This window comes from Tachysurus fulvidraco, chromosome 6 (genome assembly GCF_022655615.1).
Source record: "Tachysurus fulvidraco isolate hzauxx_2018 chromosome 6, HZAU_PFXX_2.0, whole genome shotgun sequence".
Taxonomy (NCBI): Eukaryota; Metazoa; Chordata; class Actinopteri; order Siluriformes; family Bagridae; genus Tachysurus; species Tachysurus fulvidraco.
The window spans coordinates 24,996,570-25,009,969 of NC_062523.1; the positions used below are offsets into that span (position 1 = coordinate 24,996,570).

Sequence of the window (13,400 nt, forward strand, 5' to 3'; positions counted from 1 at the left end):
GAACCCGCCCTTTTAAAATTCCTTTAATGACTATTGGCCGCCCAATCATAATAATACCAGAGTCGGGTCTGTTATTGGCTGAAATCACCGCCACTCAAAAAAGGTTCTGGCCATTGGCTTGAAACCCACCCTTTTACCATAAAGTCTACATTCAGGGATCTTTTCAGTTGACCCCATATTCTGCTTGTGGTAGTGATAGTGAACCCGGCTCTTTTCAGTAAATCATATCACTTGTTCGGTTCGTTTAATAGCGCCGACTCTTATAAACGAACCGAGCCAAGTGATATGATTTACTGAAAAGAGTAGATCATATTACTTGGCGCGGTTCATTTTAAAGAGCCGAATCTTTCGTTGTTTTTTTTTAAATGAACCGAGCCAAGTGATGTGATTTACTGCAATGTTTTCACATACGAGGAATTTGATTTACTGATATATATATATATATATATATATATATATATATATATATATATATATATATATATATATATATATATATAAATTATATCACTATGCAATATATGCAATATCTATGCAATATGCCTCAATCATATCACTTGGCTCGGTTCATTTAAAAGAGCCGACACTTTCGGCTCTTTTAAATTAACCGAGCCATGTGATATGTTTTACTGCAATATACATATATTGCAAAAATAGCAAAGCTATTGCTATTTATTTCTTAACCTGACGCAAGATTGTAATTGTGACCAGCGATTGTTCATATTCGACATTTAAATGCAAACATACAAACAAACAAACAAACCTACAAATCAATACAAGTCAGCTCTCATAATCCACCTAAATGAGCCGAATCAAGGAGCCGATTCCGTCTTAAATGACACTTTCTAAGAATACAGTTGTAATCAAATTAAACAAATATAATGAGTTAGTCTTAATGGAAATTACACTATTAATGTTGTTCACGTTGGGACAAGGAACACAATACAACCATGTAAATCATACATGACACATAAGTTAGTAAAGTCAATGTTTTTAACAGATCTGGACCCCATCTGATGATGAAAAAGTATAAAAGCAGTGTGACTTACATAAATATCTGTGAAGTGTTGTTCAATGGAAACTAATTTTAGTAAAGTCTTAATGTGCATGATTTTAGAATTAAATAAATCCACTTTTGATAAACCCCAAAAAAACAATCCCCAATTAAAAAAATCACAAGATATTCATAAGATAATTCAGTCTAATTTAATTGGTGTTAAACTCTTCTTGATACTACTATGTATAAATGAGACCTACAGATAAAAGTGCTGGAAATAACAAAGCTTTAAAAATTGCTCAATAGGTAGCAAAATTGGAAAGAGAATATTCTTTTTTTAAAAGAAAAAAAAAACACAATCAAGAAAGAAAATGATTAATAATCAACGTTCTGTTATATTACCAATACAGAGAATTACAACATGCCCTGCAGTGAAATATATAAGATGTAACACCTTCATCCTAGAGTAAGTTCAGTTATTTAATCTTTATCTGCAGGGACTGAACTATTTCTCTGCCATGGTGCTGAAGCTCTAGCTACAGGCTTCGGGGAGCTTCAGAGTGTTCACCTGTCAAGAAATAATTGGTTTTGTGGATGAGAGCAGGTTCAAGGTGTTCTATGTCAAATTGCATATGCTTTTTTTTTTTTTTTTCAAATCTGTACAGGGCAATCCTGCTGGTGAGAGATTACTTCAATAATTTGCCGTGCTTGAGCCCGGGAGTACAAATTACACTGTGTGGCAGAAACAGTTACTGGTGGCAGCTTTTGGGCAGTGAGTTATAATGGGTTTGTAGCTCCATGATCAAGCATGAGATTTAGCATACCATCATAGTAATGGTTCTTTGGTAAGACAGCAAAGTTGTCACATGGATACTGTTTGGAACATTTTTTCCATGTTGGATGTCTTTATCAAATCAAATGGATGTTGTAAATGGTGTTGCTGGACACGAAGTACAGAGAAGTACCAGATAAAACCAGCTTTGATGTATTCTATTATAGACACAGCGCTGCTGAATTCTGGAGGTGTTGAATTATTCTTTATTAGATCAGCAAGAACAAAGCAAAGGGTTATATTAATGCGCCAAATGAACCTTGAATGTGTTGATAATCCTGAGATATCAGTGACTCCTTCTGCTCTCCAGACATGCCTGATCCATCCTGATGCCCCACTTATCGCTTGGAAACCATGAATGCATCTGATATGATGGGTTTTTCCAACAGTGGATTAAAACTACCATTGCTATTAACTTTAGGACTGCAATTCTCCATTACTGAACAGATCATAACTAGTCAATGAAGCTTTTGACTATATAGTACACAGCATTACTCAGATGAGGATGTTTTTCCTTTTGAGTCTGGTTCCTCTCAAGACTTTCCCCTATGATCATCACCTCTGGCTTGTTCAAAATAAGACGTGTAATTTATTCCTTTAATCCTAAATGTATATATTTCTGTAAAGCTGCTTTAACATTACGCATTGTAATGGCCATTATTAAAAGCTTTATACAAATAAAATGTATACAAATTGAATGTGTTCAGGTTTTCTTTGAGGTGAAGATTTTGAAATCAGTTAAAGAGAAAACTTTAGGTTTTCTTACAAGGAAAAGGTTTCAGAACGTCAGAAATTTCATGGAAGTAACATTACAATCTGCACGTTTTTTCTTAGTTTCAGTTTGTCTCACTAAGAGAGAGAAAAAACAAGAGGGAACGACTGTTTACAGCTGTTATATAGCGAGTAAAAGTAGTTATAATTAGATATAAGAAATGTAGGGTTCTTTAAGAAATTAAAAAAAAAGTCAGATTTATAGCAAATTGCTGTAGTATAAGAGGAATAAAAAACTCGGGCATATAATACGCCCTTGTAACAGTAACTCATCTTCAGAATGGATCATATCACATCGCTGATTATTTTCTTAAAACAGCATGCACCGTCATATATATATTTCGAACATTGGAAAAAACAACAAAGAGACAGAACGAGAGAGAAATAGTTTCCACACACTGGTTTTATATGAAATAGCTGCCAAAAATGCAACAGTCATGATAGACTAACAACAAATATTTGTACCCTCTATTTGTGTTGATGCATCAAATACAAAGACATCAAATTCATATCCATTGTGACATAATGCAAAAAAATAACCATAGCGATATCAAAGTTAAAAAATAATATACAAAACAAGTTGAAACATGCTGTAATGACATAATAATTATACTTGTTATACAGTATGCTATTCATTAGTTCAACTGCTTAAGACAAAAGTTAACATATCTGTGTATATAAAAAAATGGCAGAAGAATGCAAGTCCATGATATTTAAAAATCTTTATAATATTTAATCGTATGTGTTCAGTCTTTATGCAAATCAAATGCCCGAATTAATCCCACTGTAACACTTTGTGCTTGAGTGGAACAGAAGCAGCCCAGATCAACAGAACATCGACATCCCTTTAGCCTTGATTTCAGCCAAGTTCAGCAAACACACCTGGGTCCTCTACAGACACACACACACACTCCTAGCTATTTCCAAACTGCACATATTAAACACATCAACGTTCTCCCTCTTTTTGCGTCGCCTCTTCACAGTCCGCCCTCAGATGCACCAGGACTTGCAGCGATATTAGCAAATTCGGTTCGACTCAGAGGCGCAAAATTGCTTCTATCCTAGAAAATTTGACACTGAGGAATGTGTTTGCCTGTTCTGAAGTGTATCGGGAATGCAAAATAACTTGATTTAGAACAAGTTTCATATCCAAAAGAAAGGAAGAAACCAGATCCGTTACTGTGGATCACTACTGGCTAGAAGCGAGGCTTCTTTCATAACAAAATGCAGTAAGATGCAACTCAGAACATACAGGTCTAGAATCGTCTCCTATTCGAATACGATACAAATATTATCCTTTATAAATGCCTTAAATTCTCTTGATCTGTTTTTATACAGTTATTTTATAAGGCATCCAAAGTAAACATAACAATATTTTACAGTAGAAATGTGTAGCAAAAAAAAAAAAAAAAAAAAAAACCAAACAAAAAACAACCCATAACACTAACTCAAACATCTGACACGTCCGAATATTAGTAACAGTCCGACAGATATAGTTCAAAACCTAATGCTTGAGGAAAAATGGTTCTCATTCCAAACTTCTACATTCCTGACTGACCCTCATCATCCAGAAATGTTTAGATATATTTAAACAGCGTAACTGAGTTGCTTGCACAATATATTCAGATTTGTTAAAAACTTCCCTACGTCATTATCAGGTGTTCCGTTTACACCAACACGTTTTCCAACAAACCTGGGGAGCTTAACGAGAGAAACAAGACAGGGGATTATTTACGTCCTAGAACGCCTTCACCCTGTTTAGTTGTAAAGCCATGATCCGTTGGTGCAGAGACTTTGGCCATGGGATTCATGGGAATTTCCAGGCAGTCTGAAGAATTTGTAATTTTTTTTTAATTTTTATTATTTTTTAAAAGTATATTTAGAAAACATGCGTTCCGTCCAAGAAGAGCTCACACACAGTCTCTGTACACGTATGTTGAAGTCCACCGAAGACAAACATGGGCGATGACGTTACTCAGACTTATGGCAGTACAGGTCTTTAAGAGCTTTCAGTTCCTCAATGAGAGTTTTGTTCTGGTTCTCCAAAACAGCCACCCTGTTCTCCAGACACTTCACGTATTCCTTCTTCTTCCTGCGGCACTCTCGGGCCGCCTCCCTGGAGGCACACGTGGAGCTCTAATCAGTGTGGCTTAAACACAACCTTCCATCTAACACTGTTTAGTGAAAATTAGTGAAAGTGACACTAAACAAACACTTTGATCATGTAAAGCAATGACACACATGAGACGTGTAATCTACTGATATTTGTGCTGCAATGAAGAGAGGGGGTTTATGGGTAAACATGACACACAGACACGTGCTATTGTGCAGTACTCTGACGAGTTCAGTTCATGCTGCGTATCTTTGGTGCTAGGTGTCGGGTGAATGCACAAACAACGGGAGTGAGAATTCACTTGGTTTATAAGTAAACACAAAATTATGCCTGTATTTGCTTTCTTTCGTTTTTTTATTATTCCTACAGCGAATATGCTGTGTTTTCCTGGTGGCACACGTGCACTTTATGTAAATGGGATAATTTCACTCTGTAGCCTTGAGTTCTGTGTGTTCTGAGTGTTGCCTTATGTAGCACCAGCGTCCTGGAGGAACGGTGTTTCTGCCCCAACTATATATGGGTCGAAATGACAACACAAGCTTCTTGTCTTGATAACTTGTATTGTTTTAGCCATTCTTTTCTGTGTAATTCAGTAACTTCTGATGTTCACATGACAGCGCCTCTTGGAGGACATGCTTATGTTACATGTAAGTGCAAATACTTTACTCTTTGTGCGAAGTATAGATCATGCCTTCGTTTCTTTGATAAACATCCGTACCTGTTCTTCATGAGACGCACTTCTCGTTTGCGTGTGGCCTCTTCGGCACCTCCTTGGCTGGGCAGAGCAGGTGATGAGGCCATGACCACACCAGGGCCTATGGTACTCGCTGCTGCTGTGCGGATCTGGTATGCCTGAACATCTCCCGAAGCAGCTGTACACACATGTTTGCGTTAAGTATTGCTTGTCCAAAAAATACATGCGACCTAATCTAGGACTCTTGAATTGTGTTGTTATTGTGTGTTCCTGTTAGAGCAGCTCACCTTGCACCACCACTTGGTTGCTGGGTACCAGGATCTGCTGCCCGTCACTTGTCTGGGCATACTGTAGGATAGTGGTGCCTGGCTGTGCAGCCGCCGCGTTCGTCATGGTCAGAGTTTGCAGACCTTGCACACCGTCTGTACCATTATTGGCTAGCTGAATGGCTCCACCCTGCGTGATGGCAACTAGAAGATACAAAAACGCCAGACTGAACAATGTTCTCTGACTCCTCGATGTGAAAGTGTACAATAGCAGGTGTAGACTCTAGTGAGGTTGAAACATACTGTACTGGCCACTGCTGGTCTGATAAATGGGGGTCGGCACGGTAACTGTAGTGATGGCAGGTGCTGCGTCTTCCTCGGATTTCTCCTCCTCGATTCTTGGTACTCCCGGGGCATCTGATGACAAGTCGTTCAGAATCTTCCTGTTGGCCAAGGGCACAAACGCCATATTAGGCTTCCAACACGCAACACCGTGCTGTGCAGATAACAGTAACACAGCTGTGCTCCCAAATACCTGTAGGAAGGGCGTCTGGAGAGGATCTCTCTGCGTTTCTGCGAGTCAGTCACGCTGTCTACAGACTCCTGGGAGTCCTCGCTCTCCGCCACGGTAGAGATCTGAACAAAATGTGCAGACTTTAAGACATGGCCATATTTCAGTTACCATAAATGTGCATACAAAATGCCCTAAAGTTTGCTTAGAAATACTACAAGAAAGTTTGACCTAACATAAGTGGATAAAAAAAAAAAAAGGATGGATTACAAATATTTGTTGTATACGCAAAGAAAACTACTGGAAATTATTATCAGCTTAAATACAACTAAAGGCATCTCCCCACACGAGTCATTCCAGCATTAGGCTTAAAGCATGTCGTTGTCCTTCGACTGCCCCCAGATTGGGATCTCCACGGCGGATCATCCGATCCCCGTATTTGATTTTGGCACAGATTTGACGTCGTATGCTCTTACTGAAGCAACCCTCCCATTGAGAGTTAACCCTACAGTGACCGAGTTGATTAGGCTTAAAGAATAGTTCATCCAAATATAATAATGTACCTGTCTGTGAATAGTATTCAATTCAATTCAAGTTTATTTGTATAGCGCTTTTTACAATAGACATTGTCTCAAAGCAGCTTTACAGAACATAAACATAGAGCAGAAGGTAAACATAATTAATGATAAAGGAAATAACGAATAATAAAAGAAATAAGAATTAACAGAATAAAAATTCTAGATTATTATTAGATGTATATAGTTCACAGTGTGTATGTATTTATTCCCCTATGAGCAAGTCTGAGGTGACTCAGGCAGCAGTGGCAAGGAAAAACTCCCTTAAATTGGTAAAGGAAATAGTAAAACTCCAGCTGAACGGCTTTCGTCTTTGTTTACACTGTGATCTGTACATTCAAATCATTTGCACAAGATACTGACCTGGACTGTCTGAACCTGTGGGGACTGAATGACAGAGGGCTGCGCAGCCTGGATCACTCCGTGCACCTGCACTGTCTGCCCATTAGGCAGCTGCACCAGGGTGACGGTGGGGGCGGCGGCAGTGGTGTGTCCTGCACCTACAGTCACCTACACAGACACACACAGCTTATTAAATCTGCCATGAAGGCAAGTGTCACAAGGCTTGTATTCAATTTATTCTTGACTTTGTAATACTTCTGACATCTGAGGAAATCTACATCCACTGCCATTACCATGATGAGCCGTTGCCCTGGGTTTGACCCGACTACTCTGTTACACATCCAGATACTGCTAGGTTACAGAGCTGACATGATCACATGGACTGCTCATGGTTACCTGAGTAAGCGTGGCGATCTGGGCCTGGGTGATCTGCTGGGCCTCAGTCTCAGCCACAGCCGTGTCTGCACCCTGCTGGGCCTCCGCTCCCACCTCCATGGTCATTGAGTTATCTGCACACACGACACATCGTAATGTCCAGAGCTCATTGTTAAACTTTTTCAGGATTAATTTTAGCTTGCTCGATGAAGCTGCTGCAAAGTCGTCACTACACTGCGTGTGTTTCCCTCTATATTTAACGTCTCTGATGCATTTCTATTCTCAATATTCTTAATCTCCATTGTTCCTCCTTCTCCTTTGTATTCTCGTTTGTGCTTTGATGTTAACCTTAAAGGCTGAACCCAGTCTTCAGGGGCTCATTAGTAAACTTTTGCTCATGCTGTAGCAGTATATACAACTAGGTAATTAACTACAAAATTGTAATCTAAACTATTTTTAGAATTCACAATTCATTTAGATGTTTTGTACAACAATGTCACATAATAAAAAATACCATTTTGTTTTAGTAATAACAGCCTTTATTTTCCAACAACATTCATATTTACAAATTCCACCAAGAGCTTATTCATAAACAACAGCTTTGCCAATCAACAAATAAAGGGGATGTATATGGTATTTGTATTTGACAGCAAATGGTGAATTCTTCCTGATGAAATCCACAATATGGCCAAGTGTTTGTGTACACCTGCCCATCACATCCATTCCCACAAACTGTTGCCTCAGAGACACATAACTGTCCCATGCTAATCGGCCTAAACCTGTTGCAGCAAGACATGATGTGTTACGGTTGGAAGAACCCGTGTGTCCTGCACGGAGCCCTGACCCTGATCTCACTAATGCTTTTGTGGCTGAATAAACACAAATCCCCACAGCCACGCTTCGACATCCAGTGGAAAGACTTCCCATAAGAGCAGAAGTTGCTGAAAAAACAAAAGTTTAGGGCCTAAATCTGGAATGGTAATGTTAACAAGCAAATAAGAATATGCTGATCTACAAACTTTGGGCCGTATAATGTGCTTCAGTTTACTTAAACAAAAAAAAAACGATATGTTAGCTGGTTAGAAATATCCAAACACACACTTATAACCGTGTGTAATCTATTTTATATATATATATATATATATATATATATATATATATATATATATATATATATATATATATATATATATATATATATATACATATATATATATTATATATATATATGTATATATATATATATATACACACACACACACACACACACATATATATATATATTATTGTTAATGTAAACACCTTTAATTACATCACAGTTGTGGAAAGTATTCCCACAAGGAAATCATCCAGGGAGCTTGTTTAAATGCTGTATGTTTAAATACCGTCAAGTAAATGAATATATATTAGCTATAAAGACAGCATGATCATGGTGTTCTTAGGAGCAGACAACAGTTATAAATCATGGCTAATTTCTAAAATGCCCACCTTTATTTATAGCTGCAGTCTGTTCATCCTACTTCCTGGCACATGCTTGCTGACAGCGCCTTCTGCCCGCCGACAAAAAGCACAGCGGCGAATCAATGCTCTCAACCTCGGTGAACTTTAAAGCAGCTCATGTGTGCTGAGACAGGAAGAACGTGTGTTAGTGCTGCGTACATTTAGCTTTGTCTCATGAACACGCCTGTGTTAGTATTCAAACCCAAAGTGGTCGTTTATATCTGATCAAAGAGAACTGTAAAATAACCCGAACAGGGATTCCCTGACACTTCTCTGCATCTGGACTTAAGACTAAATAAAGACTGTTGCAAGCGGGTTAGTGTAAGCCATGTCCTAGGTTAGAAAGTGCCTTTAACTCCAGTCTTTTAGGGCTGGAACAGAAATGCCTTGCCAATGTCTATAACCCTATAAGAACTGGATTTTTACTGGAAAGCTGGAGTACAGGATACAGAGAATGTGTGCATGCAACGACATTAGATGGTCGGGTTGTGCAATTATTACTTGAGTATCGGTGGGATATTTAAAAAAAAAAAAAAAGACTGCATGTGGAAAAACTACACAATATTTTTATCTTCTACAAAATGACCAGTATGAAAAAAAGTGATTAGTGTATGTATATAAAAGGGGGTCCAATCATCTGATGCTCAGACGACACTGTGATGAGTTTGATCAGTCATGACCAGTCAGGACAAAATCTAGACAAAACTGTGAAATCCAAGGCAGCTTGAGTGAATACTGTTATTAAATGAACAACATCCAGTTAATCAGAATTTCTGAAATCCATGAAGACATTTCTAAAAGTTTACTTTTCACTCAAGAAATTGGCGACAAAATTTTTTTTTTTTTAAGTATTAAATTAGAACACAATACAAATCAGTCAGATTTTCACTAGCGCTATCAGATATTTGGACCCCAATGTGCTGTATAAGATGTATGTAAAAGGGTTATTGCATGTTTTCTTTAATATAAAGTACACAATCTGTTTTATAGTTTCCCACTGAAACCAGAACACAGGACAATAAAATTTAGTTTGCATTTCCAGGGTTGTAGTTTTAAGTTACGGAGTTCCTACACTCTTGGGAAAGCCTGCATATTGGCTATGTTCATTTGACGTTACCTACTAATGCACAAGCACCTTAGAACAAGGGCTTATGAATCTGTATGAAAAAATAAGACATGCAGAGTTGTACTCATGCAATTTTGATTGTCATTAGCATAAAAAGGACTTCCTGTTGCAAAAACACTCCCATGTCTGAGCTTTATACAGAGGCTGTCGGTGAAGATGACTACAGCCGTCCTCCAGCAAAGATTATTGAACCGACGTGGAAATCTTATCCTGTCCATATAGCACTCATGACTACAATCAACTGCTATGCACGGATACAGGATATCACATTTAAGACAGAGTTATAGACTATCTAATCTGATTATTCTGTCGATTAACCTCAGCACACCAAGCAGACGAGAGAAAAAAACTCTTCATCTTATTTAACATATGAAGCACAGAATACAAACTAGCTACCAGAGCAGCCAGGTAACACCATGCTTCTAAAAATTCATCGCCTTTAAATGAGCCAGGGGTTCATATGTGACTTCAAATTAATGTTTTATCACTTTTAATCATCATGTTGTGGTTAAGGGCAACTTTCCGTATTTGTTTTTGGCCTCATAGCTCTTAAATGTCATTGTACTTTTTGGAATCATCTTATTGTCTAACAAATGTGCCTGATTTCCATCAAATGCTTGGTGACAAAAGAAAGAACAGAAACTGGTGCATCTATTCAATAAACAGGTGATATGATACAGAGACCTGACAACACACCAAATGACTAGAAAACTGTGCAAATGATCTCTTGAAGGCTACAAGACCAGGCCTTAAAAACAACATTACATACACATTTATAGGTAACAGATACATTATTGAGATCTACATCATTAACAATCACTAGAAGGTCCACTGATTTATGATCCTACTTTAATTCAACATGATCTCTATGTGACAGAACACTACTATGTACACACTGTCCATTTATTATCTTTATTAATAATCGTTATAAGACATTTTTACAGAAGTCTAACACTAACCTGGGTCTGACTGAACCATATTTATATCTTGCCAGGATTTTAACTCTAATAATAATAATAATTATATTATACATTAGTTATCTAGCCTGCTATTTATTTATTATCCAATCCGAATATAAAATTAAATACAGTGGTCATTTTGTTGGTTTGGCCGAATTATAACAAAAGATAAACAAACAAACAAAACAAAAACATTTAACCTATTAGGAGCGACTAGATTAGTTGCCTGGCGACCTAGTAATCGTGCTAATATTTTAGCTAGGTAGCTAACGAATGTGGCTAGTCAGGTTAGCCTGACGGAACGCTCACACCCGGAGATGACACAACGATATCAAACACACACGCGCGCGCACACACACATTATTGTTTGCTCGTTTCCGCTGTGCCCTAAACTGTGCTCGACTCGACATTTCCCCCTCTGCTCTGTAACGCTGCCCGTTCCCCCGTTTGTGTCGTCCACAGGCTCCCCTCCCTCCCTGTACAACAACCCCGCCGCCATGATCTCTTTGTTTCCTATGGGCCGAACCCGACCCGAGCTCTGTCTTATCCGGGACATGCCCGCGCTCTCCCTCCCCGCCGGGACACTTTGTCTTCTCTTACCGATACACACTCCTTCCGTCACTCGCGAGCCCTCGGAGCTCCACTTTTATTCGGGCCGACACGTAAGAGACCGCGTCAGGCTACACCTCCGCCGCGTCACCGACAACAACAACGACACACTCGGAACTGGGGAGACGGAAAGCCGATCAGAGGCAGCGCCACTGCCGAGAATAGCCGAAGTGTACACGGAACTTACCGAGCGGTAAACGAGAATAGCCGAAGTGTACACGGAACTTACCGAGCGGTAAACGAGAATAGCCGAAGTGTACACGGAACTTACCGAGCGGTAAACGAGAATAGCCGAAGTGTACACGGAACTTACCGAGCGGTAAACGAGAATAGCCGAAGTGTACACGGAACTTACCGAGCGGTAAACGAAAATGGCCGAAGTGAACTCGAGTGTAAGCGAAATTGTACGAAGACTATCGATGATCGTCGAAGTTTGAAGCATGATGATTCTCGATAATTATCCATTTAGCTTCAATATTTAAAGGATCATTAACTCAGATTTATTAAGGTATTTTATTAAGTAATATTTATTGAAATGTTAAATTAAAATGATTGAAGATTCTAACGGTTAATTAGGTGGGCACAAGAACATTTTATTCATTTAGTTAACTTTATATACTTTAATTTCTATTTATTTATTTATTTATTTATTTATTTATTTATTTATTGTATTTTATTTATTTTCTAATAAAATAAACAGAAATGTATTTGTTTGTTTGTTTGTTTGTTTGTTTGTTCATTCATTCATTCATTCATTCCTTGAGCCAGACCTCTATTCACATGGGTTAAGGACCCATAGGAAGCCATTTAGACAAAAACAGGCATGCTGGACCAAAATGCACAATGCAATCCAAACATTCTAAGCCACATAATACAATTTTACTGAGGCTTTGGCTTTTTTCAAACAAAATACAGTATAAACACACAATGTTTTGGCATTTGGCAGAATATTTGAGAAAAAAAAAAGATTACTTCTAGAGGTATAGTGGGTAGTATTGCTGGTTCACAGCTCCGCTGTCCCTGAGGGAGGATCATGAAACTAATGCAATAATAAATAAAACTTTCTGAAAATTTCCTTTTCAAACGTGCATGTGACTCCCCTGCAAATCCAGTTCCAACTGTAGGACTTCAAATCAAGTCAAGAAGCTTTTATTGTCATTTCAATCATATAGAGCCGATGCAGTACATAGTGAAATTAAATAATGTTTCTCCAGGACCATGGTGCTAGACAATACAACACAGGGCTAAGGACTTAAGTCCTAGCCACACAATGTGCATCGTGTGCAACCTAGTGCAACAAAGCACTACCAGACAAATACACAAAATACTACTGACAAGTGTGTATACTGTATATTATACTGTACATTGTACAAAACTAGAAAACTTGTAAACAGAGAGGGTTTAAGTAAACATGTACATACTCATGTAGTAGCTGCAGTTTGAAAAGGTATTGATGTGCTGTGCAAAACAGCAGTGTGGTGTGCAACAGAACTTTACTTTAGTTACTGTCCCTGATGAGCTTGACCTCATGACAGTTACAGTGCGATGCAAAAGCCACATACAACTAAGCATGGAAGATGAAACCTGACATAAACAAAGACACACCAGGGTTAAAATAAAAAACAAGCAAACAAATAATTGAATCTGAATGAGAAGTCACAAACCAAAGCTCCATCCAAAACCAATGAGACAAACATTCTCAGAAAAAGAGAGATCCATCAGGTTCCAGT

The 13,400-nt window shown here is 38.3% G+C and overlaps 1 protein-coding gene across 2 annotated transcripts; it reads right to left on the reverse strand.

Annotated features, from left to right (window-relative positions):
• Window positions 1-2,985: 2,985 nt before the first annotated feature.
• On the reverse strand, window positions 2,986-11,934 carry creb1b (cAMP responsive element binding protein 1b). 2 transcript variants are annotated; one of them, XM_027143633.2, is made up of 9 exons: window positions 11,662-11,934; window positions 8,965-9,100; window positions 7,498-7,610; window positions 7,123-7,269; window positions 6,209-6,309; window positions 5,977-6,116; window positions 5,695-5,877; window positions 5,432-5,585; window positions 2,986-4,716 (listed from the first exon to the last, which is right to left on the reverse strand). In XM_027143633.2, the coding sequence occupies exons 3-9, from the start codon at window positions 7,600-7,602 to the stop codon at window positions 4,572-4,574; spliced, it is 975 nt and encodes a 324-aa protein (XP_026999434.1). In that variant the 5' UTR covers window positions 7,603-7,610; window positions 8,965-9,100; window positions 11,662-11,934; the 3' UTR covers window positions 2,986-4,571. The 2 variants fall into 2 exon arrangements, with proteins under 2 accessions (XP_026999434.1, XP_026999433.1); XM_027143632.2 differs by lacking the exon at window positions 8,965-9,100 and having other exon boundaries at window positions 11,662-11,932.
• Between the last annotated feature and the right edge of the window lie 1,466 nt (window positions 11,935-13,400).